At 41.0% G+C, this 21,252-nt stretch overlaps 1 protein-coding gene across 1 annotated transcript in view; it reads left to right on the plus strand.

Annotated features, from left to right (window-relative positions):
* Nucleotides 1–21,252, plus strand: part of Lrguk (leucine rich repeats and guanylate kinase domain containing) — a 145,635-nt gene that overhangs the window by 85,398 nt on the left and 38,985 nt on the right. Inside the window, exon 16 of the mRNA XM_045160075.1 lies at nucleotides 14,482–14,621. Coding sequence (XP_045016010.1) covers nucleotides 14,482–14,621 — 140 coding nt within the window. The remainder of the gene's footprint in view (nucleotides 1–14,481; nucleotides 14,622–21,252) is intronic.

The following is a 21,252-nucleotide window of genomic DNA, read 5'->3' on the forward strand; positions in this document are numbered from 1 at the left end:
CCCCCACCCAGCAGCCTTCCCATGAGACACAAGCCCATAAAGGCACCGGTCAAGCCAGAGACAGGTCTGTCCAAACGCACAACCCACTCCCCTCCAAGCAGCAAACCAAAGAAAAACGAACCCGAAAAAATGGGGGCGTGTCACAAGACAGAAGCCCCCCTGCTCCCCAGAACGTGGTGTCTGGGGAGGAGCAGGGAAGCAGAACAGGAAGACTGCGTGCCAGGGGCAGTCAGAGCCTCAAGGTATAAGTTCTCCCCTTGTTAAAGACTGATCCAGGGAAGGTGTTACAGAATGGGTAGCAATGGCTAGGACAGCTAGATAGGGATGGCTTCCTCCTGTAACCCTGGGTCAGGGCAGGTGGACGGGCCATCATGTGCTTTGGGAGAGCCCCAGAACGCAGCCAGTCTTGGCACTACTGTGCCCCACGTGCCACGCACCCCTTCAGAGGAGAGCCAGCAACAGGCAAACAGCTTGCTCAGCCGCTGTCAAAGGGCAGGCCACTGTGGAAGTGTGAGACCACCAAGGAGCCTTTGTGTCCAGCCACCAATTCCAACAGCATCTCCAAATCTGGCTGAAGCAGGGCCAAATTACTATGAAGTTTTGTCCTGTTCCTTAGGAAAGTTTCTATCTACACTAGAAAATTCTCTCACGTTTCTTGCATTACTGAGGGGGCCTGAAACAAAAAGAACTCTAAAAATTTAAAAAAAAAAAAGGGAACTTGGCTATTTTGAGAGATTTCTAACCTACAGTTGACTTGTGAGGCTCTTTGGTAGGGAAGAGGACACATCTTTGCACGCTTGACACTGTCACAGAGCCTCAGATCTGCACTGGCACACGTTAATGGAAGCACTGTTGTTTGCAGTGTATTTCAAAGTTGAGCACTTCTGTTCTTTCATGGACTGTGAATCCCATGCCTTTGTTATAACCAAACCATCTGGTTGAATCAGTTAAAACACTTTGTGAGGAGCAAATTCAGGTTTTCACTGATCTATTCAGATTATTCATTGTCTTGGTGGTAAATGAACCAGTCCAGCAAGAGCCAGCGTACGGGAATCCATTACGAGGGAGTGTGTGGGTGTGCGTGTGTGTATCTCACAACCATATTGCAGCACAAGCAACAGTGCAGCTACTGAACGTCACAAGGATTTTTGTCATCACCAGGACTCTCATCATCTTCCTTCTAGACTCTAGGACCTGCATCGCTTGTCGTCTCTGCATCTTTCCCCACACCGGCATCGTTCTTTGGACTGCAAATAACTGTATGGCAGGTTCTCTGCATGGCAGAGCAGGGCCACCAATAACTCGCAAGTTGACATCTGGTTTTACCTGTGGCATCTTACCATGACTATAAGGGATTAATCTATAAGGGATTAATTTGAATTATCCTTGATTGGAAGACTTAAAAAAAATTAAGGAAGGGCTGATCTTGGCCTTGCTTGAATCAGACCTCCTCCTCCTCTTTTTTAAGATCAGTCTACTCTGGATAGATCATGGTTACCTCTACGCATAATCCACTGAGTCTTTTTATGGGGCAAACATTCCCAGAGAAGAGAATAATTATGAACAAGGCAGTCAGTACAGGATTGCAGGATTATCTTTTTAGAAAGAGCTATAGGATGGCCTGGAGGGATGGCTTAGCAGCTAAGGCGCTTGCTTGCAAAGCCAAAAGGACCCAGGTTCGATTCCCCAGGACCCACATAAGCCAGATGCATAAGGTACAAGATGGCACATGTGTCTGGGGTTCATTTGTGGTGGTTGGAGGACCTGGCATGCCCATTCTCTCTCTCTCTCTCTGGCTCTTTCCCTCTTGCCTTCTCAAATAAATAAACAATAATATATATATATATATATATATATATATATATATATATATATATATATATATATATATATATGTTTGTATGTATTTTAAAGCTATAGGATAAGCCAGGTATGGTGGCACACACCTTCAATTCCAGCACTTGGGAGGCAGAGATAGGAGGATCACCGTGAGTTCAAGGCCAGTCTGAGAGTACAGGCTAGTCTGGGCTACAGTGAAACCCTATCTCAAAAAAAAAAAAAAAGAAAGAAAAGAAAAAAAAAAGGAGCACTTACTGTGTGTACTGGGAACTCGCTGAAGCTGTGCTTGGCATTCTGAATTTAAAAAATGTAAATGACGACTAAATACCTATGCAAGTGAATCCTATGGAAGTATGTGCCCACAAAACTGGATGAATAGCCAATGCCATTTCAAGTGTAATAGAGGAAATTCATATTTTAAAAGTTCAGAATCTAGGAGAGCTCTTGTAAAATCAGAATCTTCTTATATCGTTGTAATATTAGCAGTTATCTTCTGAAAAAGGTGCCGGTGTCAGCGATGGCCAAATCTGCTCAGTACTTTAGATTGGCAGTGGAAAGGGTAGATTATGAAAAAAGGCAACACACACACACACACACACAGATAGCCATTTTTTATGAGTGGTATGGGATACTGTACTGGCCTGTTGCCTTTCTTGGGTGGCAGGCTTTAGAAATGGAGTTAGTCTCCTTGGACAACTGTTTTGTGCTTTTGTTAGTCTTTGAATGGGAAGCATTAACCAAAACTTCCATCTGATGTGGAAGAAGGTCGAGTTCCCTATCCCTAACGTTCCTAATGGCAATAGATTCCTTGCTTGTGTTTTGGTAGTATGGGGTTGTGTCTCAGATCTGGAGCTGTTGGACATTTTGAAAGGAGTAGACAGGACTGTCAACTTGCCTCTGATAAGAGCTTTATTATTTTTTAACTTTTGAGAGAGAAAGGGACAGGGAGGAAGAAAGCAGGGGGAGGAAGGAAGAATGGGCACACCAGGGCCTTTCAGCCACTGTGAAAGAATGCCTTCACATGTGCCCCCTTGTGTGCATGTGCAACATTACACACTTGTGTCACTTTTGCATCTGGCTAATGTGGGACCCGGAGATTCAAACAAGCATTCTTAGGCTTTGTAGGCAAGTGCCTTAACCACTAAGACATCTCTTCAGCCCTGATGGGAGGTTTTACTCCTACTTTTGATTGTCATGACACAAGGGAAATTTATGACTTCTCAGTGTAGAATATAAATATTTATGATTGTCATTTCCATCTGTATTTACAGCAGAATTCATATTACTATTCTATTTGATGTGGGACAAAGAAAAACCATTGTGGACTTGAAAGTCTCTGTTTTTATAATACTGTCTTCTTAAAGAAGTCTGGCACCTAGTGTTCAAATCAATAGATAGTTCCACCAGGCAGAAGATTCTACTCTAAATATTGAAAGAGTTAAAGCAATTATTTTCAAAACCTCAGAAGATAATTAGAGAAAGACATGATTAAGCAATTCACAAAAGAGGAAGTAAAAATGTCCAATTAAAATGTCAGAAACTATTTACCCTCATTAAAAGTTAAAACAGAATAGATTTATTTTGGAACCAAGTTGTCCAAGATGTAAAACAAATTTACGTCTATTTGGGTGAGGTTTCTATGTCATCAGTGAGGAAGTAAATTAGCACATCTTTTCTGGGGGATAGTTTTCCAATCTCTGTCAAAGATTTACAATTTTGCATGCCGTTAATCTGATCATTTATATCCAAGAATTATCATGAGGAAATAATTTATATACAAGAATGCGCACATCAAATTTTTGTAACAAAATCTAGAGACAACCTAACCATCTAATGAGATTTTGAAAATAAGTTTATGGTACAACCATCTGCCACAATGCTATGTTATCATCATAATCACATTACAGAATCTTTATTTAGGGGAAGGTATTCTTACATATTAGAAAGAAAGTAAGTTAGGGAGGTTTACTCCAAGTGTTAGCTCTGAGTTGTGAGGGTATGGAAAGTTTTACTGCCTTATTTATGTTTTTGGTATTTTCTATAGTAAATCTATTTTTATTTAGAAAAAAAGGAAATGGGATTACATACATACACACACACACACACACACACACACACACACACACACACTGTGAAGAGCTGTCATGGGAAATAAGCAACCTTACAGCGTTTTCCCCTTTGGTACAATGAAGAACTGTCCAAGAGACAGAGGTGGCTTATGGAGAAACAGACAGGCTTCCTCCAGATGTTAAGTGCTTCATTACAGACTCTGACAAGAGAAGCCTCCCCATGTTAGGTGATTTCTTGGAGTGGATGGAATTTGTTTCCTTTTATGATTTATGATCCATTTATCACAACTGGCTTTACGTGTTGGCTCTGAACACTCCAGCTGTCTGTTTTATTAAGTATAGTGCTTTTGTACTAGAAAATTGAATGCTCTTAGAATTCATTAGATCATTGGCTTAAAGTATTTTTGACCAAGATTCATAGTTAGAAGTATATTTTATGGTATCCTGACCCAGTAAACACATCCATACATAGAAACAAGGCATCATAAGACACCCACACTGTGGTGATTCACTCTGCTGAGTTTTAATTTTCTAAATGCACATTGTGGCCTACCAAGTTTAATTAACAATGTCGTTTGCAGCCCATAGCTCTAAAAGCCATGCACAGAGCCCCCTGGAGCTCTGTGTAGTCCTGTCCCTAGGTCTCTCACTTGCTCTGGATGCCTTTGGGTGAGGTTGGCTGAAATGGTCTCTGTATACCGAATTCTCTGAGTCGAGGATTTGGTACGTTGGCAGTTTATGTCTTTCATCACTGTTGGGCCTTAGAATGAGATATATCCAAAATTCCTATACATACTTATAAGCTCTTAGATGAAGCTTAAAAATTATTTCAGGGCCTTGAGAGATGGCTTAGTGGTTAAGACACTTGCCTGCAAAACCTAAGGACCCAGGTTCAACTCTCTAGGTCCCACATAAGCCACATACACAAGTGGCACATGCATCTGGAGTTCATTTGTAGTGGCTAGAGGCCCTGGCACACCTATTTTCTCTCTCTCTCTCTCTCTCTCACTTTTCCTCTCTCTAAAGAAAAAGATATTTCAAAACATTTTTGATCAATGGTATTGCCACCATGAAGTCCTTAGATAATGATGTTACCACTACAAAGTCCATGACAGCCTGTTTCGAAAACAACCTTGTTACCATAAAAATCCTCTGAATTCTACTTGAGATAATTGTCTTACTGATCTTATATGTAGGACAGATACACATAAAAATGAATCCAAATAATTACTTGGATTTGAAAGACCATTTCTAGAAATCACTTTTCTGTATTAACTAGACATTCAGAGAAGAGAACAAATGTCTTCCCTTCTTTTTGTGTGTTGATGGAAGGTCATCTTAAAGTAAACCTCTAATCTTAAAGCTAATTAGGGGCTGGAGAGATGGCTCAGTGGTTAAAGGTGCTTGCTTGTAAAGCCTGACAGTCCAGGTTCAATTCCATTCTACCCAGGTAAAGCTAAGGTGGTACATTCGTCTGAAATTTGTTTGCAGTGGCAAGAGAACCTCTAGCACACCCATTCTCATTCATTCTCTCTTTCAAATAAATAATAAGAAAATATTCTTTAAAAGCTACTTATAGGGCTGGAGAGATGGCTTAGCGGTTAAGCGCTTGCCTGTGAAGCCTAAGGACCCTGGTTTGAGGCTCGATTCCCCAGGACCCACGTTAGCCAGATGCACAAGGGGGCGCATGTGTTGAGAGTTCGTTTGCAGTGGCTAGAGGCCCTGGCATGCCCATTCTCTCTGTCTTTCTATCTGCCTCTTTCTCTCTATGCCTGTCGCTCTCAAATAAATAAATAAAAATAAATTTAAAAGCTACTTATAGGATGATAGTCATGAAGGGCAAAAATTGAAGACCTTCTGTTAAAGATTATAACCTTCCAACTTCATGGCTGCACATGTAGTAAAAGTCAAAATAATCCTTGAAAAGTTTGATTGTCTTAACGATCTTGCCATGTGAACTTAGGCCAGTTACAAAATTCTCATGTATAAAATGGAGATAATAATATCTGCCTCAGGATTTGTGTGAGGATAGAGTAGTATATTGAAGATCACCTGGAACAATGTCAGGCATACAGCAAGTATTTAGACGAGTATGTGTTACTATTAACACGGAAGCAACACATACCTCATTCGTAAGTTAGAAGGGGCCTTCACATCCTATTGAAACTAGGTGGAAGTGTTTGTTAAATGAGATGGTTTCCTCTAAATTTTTTTTATGACCTTTGGCAGCCTCAGCTGAATTAAGGAGCTTAAGCAAAATTAGATTGATATTAGAAAAGAAATGGTAGCTCAGGAGGGTTCCTAAGATAAAGACTTCTTCAATAGGTGTTCATGGGCAGCGTTGCATCATGGGGAAGAGAGCTGGGAACATCAGGTCTGAGATGACTGTAAATTCCTTGTAACCCACACGTTGAGCACTTGGAGTAACAGCTGGCATAGAGAGCATGCTCAGTAAAGGCTCCTGCTGTCAACACTGGTATAGATTGGGCGAATTCTGTTGCTTAGATAATGAATGCTGTCACATTACTTTCCTACATAGTGAACAGTTTTTTTCTTTGTCATGATTTGAGACAAGACTGGCTTCTGCAACTCCTGGGTCTACAGACACTTATTTTCCAAGAATAAAGCTAGGCAAAGAAAATAAAGAAAAACAGAATACTCTTTGCTGGGGGAAATGACTCCTGAAATAGTATCTTTGCAACAGCTGGTTTTAAAGGAAAGTCTTGGCACATACCTGCAGTCCCAGCTACAGGAGGGTAGGAAAGAGCATCTCTTGGGTTGGACGAGATAAGCCCTTAGCAAGCAAAGGACTCCTTTCCTGTAGGCTGCAAGGTGAGAGCGAGCAGAAGTCACATCTGAAACTGGCTCAAATGCACTGTTCAAAGAAGAGGAGGCCTGAAGCCTTCACGGGAGTTTCCTCTTTCCCTCCCCACCTGTCATTTCTACCCTCTCCTTTACCCCTTTTCTCAAGTTTTCTCTGTAATGCAGATCTTATATACTCTGTTTCCATTCTCAAATTTATTCCTTTATATTTCATTTCCTTCAAAGTGTCAAGTAACTACTCCACAATAAGATCTTCCATCTTGTAAAAATTCTGGGCATTATTATATGTTTTAATTGGAACATTCTGGATGCAGTGCCTGAATGTTGGCTCATTAACTCTGCTGTACTAAAGACATTACAATGTGTGAGTCTAAAAGGAAGAAATGTTTTTGTTCCTCATTTTCTCTGTATGTGAATATATTCTCATACAATTTACTTTTTCTGAGTGTGGAGTTTGTTCCTGTTTAAATGGCTTATTATTCTTTTGATCGGACACTGAAGAATATAGCACTTTCCTCCTAGAATGGTATTAAAAATGTATTCATTTTTGCCATAGAAACATGAACATTATTACTCTGTTTCCTTGGACTTATGAGATAGCTTTTTCTACTTAGTGCCTTATTTTGCTATGGAAAATTATCTTGGATATTATGTGAAATGATGATTTTTCTAGTTGCTATTATTCCTTTCTTAGAAGCACAAACACACAAGGCTTTTAAGATGCAATTCTGTCTTGGAAAAATAGCTTCTTTTGGAACCTCCACTTTGTGGTACTACTATGCAATGAACTCATTATTTTTCTTAATCTCCTACCACAAATTGTATAACTATTGTATTAGTAATAAATATTTTAAATTCTATTGCAGATCATTGTGTTTTAATTTGTTCTCAGCCCTTTCCATGGTTATGTATTTCAGGATGAAGACACTTGTAGGAATTTACATTTTACTCTTGTATATACGTTCAGTCATATAGGCATAAATTATACTTGGTTAAAATAACACTGCACATTTTAAAAAACCTCATTTGAACAGAGGAGCTAAATGATTCTGAAGTCATTTGGGCATCTGAGGAAAGTTTGTCCAAAAATAGCTTATTTTTCAAAGTTACTTATTTCTAGGCACTTTCAAAGACAAACACTAGTGTGGATGTATTTTTTCAAGGTTTTATTTAAATGTTTAAAATTTTTCATACTGAAAAATGACCAATCTCATGTTAATGCACAGGAGAATGGCTACAGTGATTTGCTGTACACATAATTTTATTAACATAGAAACACTGATTATTAAACTAGGAATTTTTTTTTTGAAGCAGGCACAACAGACTGGCCTTTTTTATGTGAAAGAAGGGAGGGAGGGAGGTGAATTGGTATGCCAGATCCTCCAGCCATTGTAATTGAACTCCAGATGTGTACACCACCTTATGCACGTGTGCAACCTTGCATGCTTGCATCACCTTGTGCATCTGGCTTACCTGAAATCTGGAGAGTGGAATATGGGTCCTTAGGCTTTGCAGGCAAGGCCTTAAATACTTAATCATCTCTCCAGCCCAAAATTTTTTAAAAAAAATTATTCACAATCTGACTTCCAGATAGCAATTTGTTTTTAAATTAAAAAATTTTTTTTCTTTATTTATTTGAAAGTGACAGAGAGAGAAAGAGGCAGAGGGAGAGACAGAGAGAGAATGGGTGCACCAGGACTTCCAGCCACTGCAAATGAACTCCAGACGCATGCACCCCCTTGTGCATCTGGCTAACTTGGGTCCTGGGGAATTGAGCCTTGAACCGGGTCATTAGGCTTCACAGGCTAGCGCTTAACTGTTAAGCCATCTCTCCAGCCCTGTTTTTAAATTTAAAAAAAAATGTTTTTGTTTATTTGAAAGAAAGAGTGACTTTAATCCCAGCACTCGGGAGGCAGAGGTAGGAGGATCGCCATGAGTTCAAGGCCACCCTGAGACTACAGAGTTAATTCCAGGTCAGCCTGGACCAGAGTGAGACCCTACCTCGAAAAACAAAAAAAAAAAAAAAAGAAAGAAAGAAAGAAAGAAAGAAAGAAAGAAAGAAAGAAAGAGTGAGAGAGAATGTATCCTCTTGCCACTGTAAATAAATTCCAGATGCATGTGCCATTTTGTGCATGTTGCCTTGCATGATACTAAAAAATTGAATCTGGGCCAGTAGGCTTTGTAAACAAGTGCCATTAATAGCTGAGCCATCTCACCAGCCCTCCCATATGGCAATTTCATTACTAGTTACTGACCTAGGTCTCTGCCTGTCATACCAGACAATTCACATCTATTATGGTCTCCTTTCCTTTATGCAGTGAAAGACCCTCTTTGTCCTGTGATAATATATTAGATACATGCACAACATTGGCTCTATAGCATTTGCTATTTAGGTTGAACTCTGTGCTTATTCTTTTTCAGGTGTGTGTGTGTGTGCATGTTCATGTATGTGGGTGTACATTTATGTGCAGGAGTGGCTGCACATGTGTGCACATGCATGTGAAGTCCAGAGGACAGCCCTGTTGTCCTCACACTGTTTACCTTCCTTGAGACAGGTTCTCTCATTGGTCTGGAACTCACTAATAAGGCTAGCCTGGGATGACCAGCAAGATGCAGGGATCCTCCTGTCTCTGCCTGCCCTGTGCTGGAATCACAGGCACACACTACCATGCTCAGAATTTTACATGGGCACTGGAAATCAAACTCAGGTTCTCATGCTTGAAAGGCATGCATGGCTGACTATGTCTTCTCCTCAGTTCCTGGGATGGCTCTTATTAAATGTGTTATACAAATAGTATTTAACTCATGTAACTTCAAAGGAATTGGTCTAAATAAAAGATCCAAACCATTCAGAATTATTTTGAGACACCTGTCCAGATGTTCCATGTGCTTACTACTTTTCTGCATCTGGCAATGATACTAATCCATAAAAAACTTTAAAGCCTGCCATGCATCATTAATCCATTTGTGTTTCATTGTAGGTATTTAAATAAATTTTATTGGCCCGTATACTGAAGACCTTGCATCTTTTTTATGGGACTATAAAGGGGTTTATATGTTTTTTAAATGTTGCTTCAAGGTTAACTTTAATTTATATACTTTGGATAAGATTTCATTAAGACATTCTGTGACAGTGTGTTATAACACTGGTAGTTTGATTTCTTTTTAATTGGGAAGTAAGATCCACTGTTGTGTTAGACATTAGAAAATACATTCAAAACTGTATGAAGAACTTTGCTGTAGGAATTCAACTCATTGAGGTGGTAGCATTATAATGTAGTGCAGTAGTAATAGAAGCACATTACCTTTACCTAAAATGTTTTGTTGCTAAGAAGTTATTAAAGACATGAAGTTGTTGGAATCACAACTCTATTATATCATCAGATTGAACTTGATCTGTTTACACCACAGGACAGATGGTTTATGTCTTGGATGCTAGGAGAAAAAAAAATACCTCATACCGAAAACTGTGTTTTGAATTAGCTTATATATCTTTCCATAAAGAAGATCTTGTATATCTAGGAGATAGATAGATAATAGAGTTCTCTCTATATGTGGTTTTTTTCAATAAAATTATTTCAATAAACTATAGCTTTTATTTCATTCTTCCAACTTGTTCTTTCGTATTTATATTCTTTATTCCAGTTTGCTCAGATTCATCTGGCATTTTTCATAATGTTCAGTAGAAAAGAAAGCACAGCATATGTGCTTCCTCCATTACCCACCCTCAGTCACTGTGGCTCTACGTTGACAATCATGGCAGTCATGCTTCTGCCTGTCTTTATCAAAGCCATTTTCACTGCCTAATGTTCACTGTTTACCCTGAGGTATTTGTATGCTTTCCTTCTTTATGTTTTTATTTCTTTTCAGATCTCACCACCTTACAGAAGACTTCTTCCCTGTGCCCACCGTGTCCCAGAGGACTTCTTTTATTTATTTATTTCAATTTATTTATTTGAGAGAGAAAGAAAGGAGGGAGGGAGGGAGAGAATGGGTGCACCAGGGCCTCCAGCCACTGCAAACGAACTCCAGATGCGTGCACCAGCTTGTGCATCTGGCTTATGTGGGTGCTGGAGAATTGAACCTAGGTCTTTAGACTTTGCAGGCAAGTGCCTTAACCACTAAGCCATCTCTCCAGCCAAAGAGGGCTTCTTTTGACCACTATGCCATCTTTCTCTGTCCCCATGTCTGGCTTTATTTGCACTAATTATTATCTTACTTTTTTAAATGTGTTGGGACTTTTTGCTTATTGCTATGTGCCCAATATCCATAACTATATCCACCAACTGACAGGTGCTCAATAAATGTGGGCCAAAGGACCTTACTTGTTTTATATGTGTATGTGTGTGGGGTGTGCATGCATATGTATGTGAATGTGTGTGGGTAGGTAGGCACATTGTGTGTGGAGTCCAGGGATCAATGTCAAAATTCTTCCTGGGGGCTAGGGTGATGGCTCAGCACTTACAGGCACTTGTTTGCAAAGCCTGCCATCAGAGTTCAATTCCTCAGACCCATGTAAAGCCAAGTGCACAAAGTGGCACAAATGTCTGGAGTTCATTTGCTGCAGCAAGAGGTCCTGGTGCACCCATATGCTCTTTCTGCTTGCAAAGAAATATTTTTAAAAAGTTTTCTATAGTGGCTCTCCACCTTTATAATTTGAGACAGAGTCTTTTACTGATCGAAAAGCTGATTTCACTACATTTCACTAGACAAGCTATCCAGCAAGCCCCATGGATCCTCCTGTGTCCACCACCTCAGCTCTGGCATTACAGGCACATACCACCACGCTCAGCATTTTACATGAGTGCTAGGGATTTGAACTCTGGTCCACATACTTGGGGGCAAACACTTTACCCACTGGACCATCTCCCGAGACCTCTCAAATGACTTTATTATCATGAAGGCCTAGTAAGTAGTGTTCCTATATATATCACTTTGGCTGTAATAGGCAGAATCACTTTTTAAATTTTTTTTTAAATTTTTTATTTGTTTATTTGAGAGCAACAGACACAGAGAGAAAGACAGATAGAGGGAGAGAGAGAGAATGGGCGCGCCAGGGCTTCCAGCCTCTGCAAACGAACTCCAGACGCATGCGCCCCCTTGTGCATCTGGCTAATGTGGGACCTGGGGAACCGAGCCTCAAACTGGGGTCCTTAAGCTTCACAGGCAAGCACTTAACCGCTAAGCCATCTCTCCAGCCCAGAATCACTTTTGTAAAGCATTAAAAAAAAAAACTTATTTATTTGAACAGGAGAAAGAGAGAAAGAGGCAATTAGAGAGAGAGAGAGGGGTGAGAGGGGAGGAGGCGGAGGAGCAAGAGAGAGAGAGAGAGAGAGAGAGAGAGAGAGAGAGAGAGAGAGAGAGAGAGAGAGGGAGGGAGGGAGAGAATGAGAATGGCCAGGGCCTCTAGCCACTGCAAATGAATTCCAGATGTATCCAGATGTATTTGTATCTGGATTTATGTGGGTCCTAGGGAATTGAATCTGGGTCTGTTGGCTTTGTTGGCAAGCACCTTAACTACTAAGCCATCTCTCCAGCCCAGGCATAATCACTTTTTAAATTTTTTTATTTCATTTATTTGAGGGGGGATAGAGAATGGGCACACAAGGGTCTCTAGCCACTGCAGACAAACTCCAGACACATATGCCACCTTGTGCAACTGGCTCACATGGGTCCTGGGGAATCGAAACTGGGTCCTTTGGCTTTGCAGGCAAGTGCCTTAACCACTAAGTCATCTCTTCCAGCCCTCATAATCACTTTAATTTTCCTTCTCAGAGTGTTTTGTCACCTAGAATTCCTGGGACGCATGCCTTTTTTAAAAAAAAATTTTATTTATTTATTTGAGAGCGACAGACAGAGAGAGAAAGACAGATAGAGGGAGAGAGAGAGAATGGGCGCGCCAGGGCTTTCAGCCTCTGCAAACGAACTCCAGACACGTGTGCCCCCTTGTGCATCTGGCTCACGTGGGACCTGGGGAACCGAGCCTCGAACCGGGGTCCTTAGGCTTCACAGGCAAGCGCTTAACCGCTAAGCCATCTCTCCAGCCCGACACATGCCTTTATGATACGCTGCCCCTGTGGAATCTCTTCCCTGCTCTCCCTTTGACTCATCTGCAGTGGCTTTCATGCTTTTTTAAAGGGTTTTTTTTCCTAATATTTTATTTATTTTGAAAGAGAGAGGAAGGGAGGGCAAAAATGAGGCAGATAGAGAGATGGCTTAGCTGTTAAGATGCTTTCCTACAAAGCCAAAGAACCCATGTTCAACTCCCCGGGACCCACGTAAGCCAGATGCACAAGGTGGTGCATGCATCTGGCATTCGTTTGCAGCTGCTTTCACTCTTTTGTTGGTATGGAATTGTCACACATTTTGGCTCTAGCTCAGTTCTAGTACCCAGCCCAGAAGTCGAGTTTTCATTCTCTGCAGGTGTTTCCATCCTCAGTCCAGGTTAGTGTCGGTGCTCAGGTGAAGTCCCTGTACCTGTGGGCTCACCTTGTCAAAGAGCCCAGGTCTTGTGTGCCAGACACCCAGAGACCGTGCCTACTCTCAGTGCACGTGTCCAAGCTCCTGGGACCTCTCACTTCTTGGTATCAATTCCCACTCCTCTGCCTTAAAGGTCATGCATGGAAAGTTTTCTCTCTCAGTTTCACTTTGGGTATGTATTAAAACAAAATAAACTTCTGTTATACATTGGTATTTTCTTTCATTTTTGGATGGGGGTAGCTTCCCATATCTGTTTAGTTGTGTATGTTGACTACAGGTGCATATGAAAATGGTTTATTTTAGCATGTCAAAAACAGTGCTCCTGGGGCTGAGGAGCTGGCTCAGCAGCTAAAAACATTTGCTTGCATGGTCTGATGGCCCGGGTTCAATTCCCCAGCACCCCTGTAAAACAGGATACACACAGAGATGCATGCATCTACAGTTCATTTCAAGTAGCAGGAGACTCTGGTGCACCCAATTCTCTTTTTTTTCTGCTTGCAAATAAATAATAAATTGGAAAAGAATAGTGCTGCTGAAATGGTTGATACTTTTGTACATATGAAAGTGTTTATATTTGGGCTCTTCTACTTGAGCATGAATAGAAATTATATTTTTGCATCCTAGGTCTATGGACATTCTAATGATTTCAAAAAAATGTTAGACATTAATTATGAATAACCTCTGTTAGATAGTGACCTCATCATCAAGTCCATTGTATTTCAAAGCTTCTTCTTAGAATTACATGTTTGATTTTCTGTTTGGCCTCTTAGAAGAATCTTGTCAAATGGGACATAATAATAAAGGTGAATTTTCTATGTATCCAGAAGCCTTTTTTTCCCCCTGTTTTTTGAGGTCTGGTCTCACTCTAGCCCAGGCAGATCTAGAATTCACTATGGAGTCTCAGGGTGGCCTTGAACTCACAGCAATCCTCCTACCTCTGCCTCCCAAGTGCTGGGATTAAAGGTGTGCACCACCATGCCAGGCTAGAAGTCTTATTTTTCATATGTTTTACTTCCTTTAATTTTAACCATAAGCCTGTATTGATTGAGTACTAGTTATCTTCCAAGAGTATGTGTTCTAGCTGTTTTGGGGTGACTTTATTTAAATATTATTATCTTAACATATATTTTATTTATCTTATTTTCATGTTAAAATGCATAGACTTTACAGTTCCTTGTGTATAGACAAATAAAATACAAAACATTTCTATCACTCCTGAAAATTTTCTTACTTGATTGAGTGCTTTTTATTTAACTTTTTTTCCTACTAGATATTGAAAAATCTCACAAGCAATCTGGAGACTATCATAGGGAGAGTGATGCTCGAAGGACGAGTGAATTCTTGGATTCAACAGACAGAAACTACTTCGTTAAATTGTGGGCCAAACTTTCAGCCAAAAAGTCACCAGTGGTAAGGGAGAGACAGATGGGGTGAAATGGTAATAGAACTTTATGCCATGCCAACAAGAATATTTAGTATTTAAACACTAATAAGTTCCCTCCCCCAAACTATTGGCTCACTGGTGTAAGCCGAACACAGGACTCTTTTTATCCCTTTCTACATCTCTAGGAGTAGTTATGGATTCTAGAAACAGAATTTTCAATGTAAAAATTTTGAGTACCTTTCCCTCGGGCTCCTGGTGAAAATCTGGCACTCAATTCTTCAATTTTACAAGAATAGAAAAACAATGAAATACAAACTAATGCAGTAAAATCTATGTCAAGGGAAAACTTTTCTCTGCAGCTGGGATATAATTGTGAATATCTGGGGGCTGGGCCTGAGAAGCGAGTTCACTGAGAGTCTGCATTTCACAACAGAATCATTCAACACTGTCATGTAATTTGGTCCCAACTCAGTACTTGGAGAATGTCAAGAAATCAGCATGCACAGGGGTGTTAAATGCAAAATGAGTCCAGTGCCCAGGGTAGGCTGTGCTCATTTTCCATATGTAATCACTTGCACATGTAGATGTGTGCTCATGTGTGTGAATGTGGTGCGCGTGTGTCATGCCATGTTTGCGGCAGTCAGAAGCCAGCCTAGGATATTTGGCTCTTGCCTTCCACCTTGTTTGAGGCACAGTCCCTTGTTTTTGCCACTGTCTACACCAGACTAGCCAGTCCATGAGCTTCCAGGCTTTCTCCTGCCTCCACTTCCCATCATTCCATAGGTGCGCTGGGAATACAGACACTCTGCTGTGGGTTCTGGGGACAGAACTCGGCTTGTCAAGCTTGCTCAACAGGAACTTTTATGCACTGAATCATCTCCTCAGCCCTTAAACCATCGTTAGTGTGATGATCTAGGTATGCAGAGACTTAAATCATTACAGTTTCAGAATCAACAGAACTTAATAGTTGTCAACTCTGCGGTTGTGTTTCCTCAAGGTGAGCCTGTTGTAAGAAAATCATCACATCATCTTCCAAAGGCAAAACTACAGCCAGTGGTCAAACTAATCAGACTGGTTACCGGGCATTTCCAGCTGAGTCTCACACTGGGGCTGTAGCTGTTCCAGACCATTCTACTCTGAGTCATAGCAGCTGGTGAGAGTTCTAAGCGCAGGAAACAAGGGCTTCTGCTTTGCTTTGCTGTTTGTTCTACTGCCAGGCCCTTCCACTCACTCACAGGCTTTCCTCCCACTAACCCAAATCTCCCCCATAGTTTCCAGCAACTTCCCCATATCTCTTTAATTTATATTACTGAAGGCAAAAGATCTAGTCCTCCCAGCTTGGTCTGTTTTTTACTAGACCGTTCATGCAATCCCCTGTGGCAGGGAGGAAGGGGCAGGCTACTGGGCACAGCTTCTGGCCTCTTAGAAGCAGCACGGGCTGCATGCATGCTAAGCACCAGTAAGTAATATGAATAGGTGCCCTGACTCTTACATGCAGGACAGTCATTTAAAAAGTAATTCTAGCCAGGCGTGGTGGCGCACGCCTTTAATCGGAAGGCAGAGGTAGGAGGATCATCATGAGTTCGAGGCCACCCTGAGACTACATAGTGAATTTCAGGTCAGCCTGGGCTAGAGTGAGACCCTACCTCGAAAAACCAAAAAAAAAAAAAAAAAAAAAAAAAAAAAGTAATTCTAGAAATGTTCTTATCCATGAGAATTTATGAGAAATCAAGTGTTAGTCATTAGACAGGGGTCATTCCCTATATTTTTATTAAGGATCTTAAGGCTTACAACCATTTTAGAAAATTTCACAGAAACCTATGGCCTGCAAACTAGAAACTAAGCTTGTAGGTTTTTTTTTTTTTTTTTTTTTTTAATATTTATTTGGGAGAGAGTAAGAGAAAGACACAGATACAAAGAGAGAGGATCTGGCTTTATGTGGGTACTGGGGAATTGAACTCTGGTCCTTAGGTTTTGCAGACAAATGCCTTAACTGCTGAGCCATCTCTGCAGCCTGACGTTCCTTTTGTAAGGTGCTGAATTCTCTTCAAAGCCATTTCCCATATTCTCCTCTCTCCTTCCTCCACAATCTTGCTCTCCTCTGGGGTACGCTGAGGAAACAGACAGGGAAGACTCCCCCAGTCCGCAGTTTCCATTTCCCTCTGTCATGCAGGCCTGGGGCACTCAGATCTCTACAGATCAGTCTGTAGTTTCCTCACTGCCTTTGTCCCTACTCTTTCTTGAATAGTACAGTGTGGTGCTTTTAAGAACTTAGGCTTAATTCAAACATGAATTCAAACATGAATTCTTTCATCTCCCACCGGAACACCGAATATCCAGAGTTCAAACCTTTAGAGCACAAGATTATGGTTACCGCTATTACTTAATGCTTAGCCTGTGTCCTGATAACTAAACCTGCCTCACTTCCCAATGTCCTTGTCCTGCCCCACAACCTAAGCCCAGGCAGGACCACATGCTAATCGGCCAGTGGAAGTGGATTCATGGTTTATTTTAGTTAGTTCAATTGGAACTACCAGTTGGAAAACTTTCAGGCCTTCCAGACAGCTTTTCTGTGGACAAGGGCACTAAAGTACAAAGAATTGAAGATGGAGAAAACAGCTGAAAATGCTCACACTGGGTTCTTGACTGTGATTCATCTAACATTTTAGAAGATGTAGTAAAAAGACAGTGAGTTGGGCTAGAGGGATGGCTTAGCAGTTAAGACATTTGCCTCCAAAGCCAAAGGATCCAGGTTCAATCCCCCAGGACCCATGTTAGCCAGCTGCACAAGGGGGCGCACGTGTCTGGAGTTTGTTTGCAGTGGCTGGAGGCCCTGGTGTGTCCATTCTGTCTCTCTCTCCCCACCGTCCCTCTTTCTCTATCAAACATATAAATAAATAAAAATAAAATATATTTTTTTTAAAAAGACAGTGAGAAAGCTAGAGAGATGGCTCAGCAGTTAAGGTGCTTTCCTGCAGAGTTTAAGGACTTGAGTTCAATTCCCCATTATCCACATAAATATAAAATAAATACAAAAAGTGGCGCATGCATATGGAGTTTATTTGCAGTGGCAGGAGGCCCTGGTGTGCCCATTCTTACCTGTCTGCCTCTTTCTCACTCTGTCTGTCACTCTCAAATAAATAAATAAAAATAAGCAGAAAAAAAAGAAAGTAGATCCAGTCTACCAAGAACTGACAATTCGCTTGAGAGGTTGCTCCAAATGTGATGCTCTTTTTTCAGCATTCATCTTGAGATGGCTTTCACAAAGTCTGTAACATTCACAACTCACTTCAACTATAAGAGAAGCTATTTTCCTTGCTCAACATAGGTTTCTGTGTGTTTTTGGAATGTTTTAATGCAATGGGGGAAGTAATTGCAGTTTTATCTGTCAGAAAACTATCTTAAATTATCTAAAAGAGGAAAAAAAAACAGGCATTTTTGTGGCTTTTGGTATCTTAACTGTAGCTTTAATGTGTTCATATTTTCCTTTGGGAACTATCAAGAAAGCTCTTGACACATAATGGCTTTAAAAATACCTAGAAATAAAATCTAACCAAGGAAGTGAAGACCTTGCCAATAAAATCTTTAAACCACCGAAGAAAGAAATTAAAGAAGACACAAAAGATGGGAAGACTTGCATTATTCATTGTGAAAGTGGCTCTATCACTGAAAGCAACCTGTAGATTCAGCCAGTCCCCATCAAAATTTCAATGGCATCTTCCACAGAATAGGAAACAATCCTAAAACGCACGTGGGAACTCAGAAGATTCCCCGTGTACCCGGAGTAGTCCTAGATGTAAAGAACAAAACACTGGAGGTCTCACCGTGCCACAGATCCACAGCCACAAACAAACCACGTGGCATGATGTTGGCACAACACAAACACAGAGACCACTGGAGCAGCTATATCCACATCATGTCTGACAGCAGTGCCAAAAATATGCACCGCAGGGGCGGGAGAGATTTCTCAGTGGTTACTGCACTTGCCTGCAAAGCCTAACAACTCAGGTTCGATTCTCCAGGACCCACATAAAGCCAGATGCACAAGGTGGCACATGCCTCTGGAGTTGATTTGCATTCACTAGAGGCCTAGGTACATGTCCATTCTCTCTCTCTCTCTCTCTCTCTCTCTCTCTCTCTCCTTCCCTCCCTCCCTCCATCTCTCCTTATTTATCTCCCTCCCTCTCTCAAATAAATCAATAAAAATATTTAGACTGCAAAAATAAATATTGCAAAAAAGATAACCTATTCAATAATGAATATTGAATGAAACTAGTGAATGAGGGATATAGCTCAGTAGGTAAAGTGATTGCCTAGTCTTCATAAAGTCCTGGGTTCAGTCCCCAGCACCACTTAAAACTTGCAGTGGGCACACAAATCTATAATCTCAACACTCAGAGGTCGAGGCAGGAGGATCAGAAGTTCAAGGTCATCCTCAGATACGTAGCAAATTAGAGGCCAGCTTGGGCTACATGAGACCCTCTCTCCAACAAACAAACAATACAAACAAACAACAAGAAAATAAGAAAAAAAAATGAATGAAATCGGAGCCATCACTCTTATCTTGAACAAAAACTCCATTCAAAATGAGTTGAAGGGGCTGGAAGTATGGTTTAGTGGTTAAGGCTTTTGCCTGCAAAGCCAAAGGATCCTGCTTGGATTCTTTAGAACCCACGTAAGCCAGATGCATGAGGCATATGCATCTGGAGTTCATTTGCAGTGGCTGGAGGCCCTGGCGTGCCCAAGCTGTCTCTCTTTCCCCTTCTTTTTCTGTCTGTGTCTTTCTCTCTCTCAAATAAATAAATAAAACATACTTTAAAAAACGAGTTGAAGATCTTTGTTTATTTTTTATTTATTTATTTGAGAGCAACAGACAGAGAGAGAAAGGCAGAGAGAGAGAGAGAGAGACAGACAGACAGACAGAATGGGCTTGCCAGGGCCTCCAACCACTGCAAACGAACTCCAGATGCATGCGCCCCCTTGTGCATCTGGCTAACGTGGGTCCTGGGGAACCGAGCCTCGAACCGGGGTCCTTAGGCTTCACAGGCAAGTGCTTAACCGCTAAGCCATCTCTCCAGCCCAGAGTTGAAGATCTTAATATATGACCTAAAATCTGAAACTGCTTGAAAAAAAAAAAAACACAAATAAAATACATCAGTGTATAGACTTTCTGAAAAAGACCCCAATAACACAGAAAATAATGCTAAGAATTGACAGTTAGGATCACATTAAGTTAAAAAGCTTCTGCAGAGCAAAGGAAACAGTGAACAGAATGACGAGTCAGGTTAGTAGAATGGGAGAGGGCAACCTTACCAACTGTACACCAGATGAGGCACAGAATCCATAAAGACCTCCACCCCCCCCCCCCAAATCATCCAACTACTCTTAGGCAACGAGCTAGAAAGTATAGCAAAGGGGAAGATGCATAAAACCAGTGGTGAGATGCTCTGGCATGTTACTGGACCCTAAAAGGAGAAACAAGAACTGGTGAACAGAATCCAGATTTGCAGAGATCATGGGTGAAACCATAATCGCAATGAAAGTCATAGACTGAAGAAATCTTAAAAACCCAATGTAGGGGCTGGTCACAGTGGCGCACACCTTTAATTCCAGCACTCGGGAGGCAGAGGTGGGAGGATCGCCATGAGTTTAAGGCCACCCTGAGACTACATAGTGAATTCCAGGTCAGCCTGGGCTAGAGTGAGACCCTACCTCAAAAAACAAAACAAAAACCCAATGTGGGTTTACATTTGTTTTGAAATTATATTACACTAAAAGAGATGAAAAAAAATCTAAGGAACCATCCCAGGGGGGAAAGATTATTTTCCAAAACACAGCAATTAGGTTGACAGCTGACTTTCCAAAGGAAATCGTGGGAACAAGAAGAAAAAAAGCATATCTTTAGAGTTATAACAAGGGTTGCTAACCGAGAATTTTGTACCCATTAAAAATATTCTTCAAAATGGAAGGTGAATAGCTTGTCATGGGAGCGCATGCCTTTAATCCCAGCTCTGGAGAGGGGTAGGAGGATCACCATGAGTTTAAGGCCAGGCTGGGCTATAGAGTGAGTTCCAGATCAGCCTGGGCTAGAGTGAGACCTACCTCAAAAATGAAATAAAATAAAACAAAGTAATTTTTTAATTTATTTGCAAACAGAGGAAGAGACAGACAAAGGGACAGAAAACGTGTGTGCCAGGGCTTCTAGACACAGCAAATGAGCTCTAGATGCATGTACCATTGTGTGCATCTGAACTCAGAAATCAAACCCAGGTAGTTAGGTTTTGCAAGCAAGTGTCTTAACTGTTTTAACTGTTGAGCCATTGATCCAATAAATAATTTTTAATTTTATATTTTAATATTTTATTTATTTGACAGAGAAAAGGGAGAGAGAGAGAGAGAATGGGCATGCCAGGGGCTCTAGCCACTGCGGATGAACTCCAGACGCATGAGCCCTCTTGTGTATCTGGCTAACGTGGGCCCTGGGGAATCGAACCTGGGTCCTTTGGCTTTGCAGGCATATGCCTTAACTGCTAAGCCATACCTCCAGCCCAGTTAAATTTTTAAAAGGCAACCTAAAGATATTACCAGAGAAAGCATGAGAACACTTATCTTAAGAAACCTATAAAAATGTAAATAGTGGAGAAATTTCTTTAGGCA

The sequence above is a fragment of the Jaculus jaculus genome, chromosome 10 (genome assembly GCF_020740685.1).
Source record: "Jaculus jaculus isolate mJacJac1 chromosome 10, mJacJac1.mat.Y.cur, whole genome shotgun sequence".
Lineage (NCBI taxonomy): Eukaryota > Metazoa > Chordata > Mammalia > Rodentia > Dipodidae > Jaculus > Jaculus jaculus.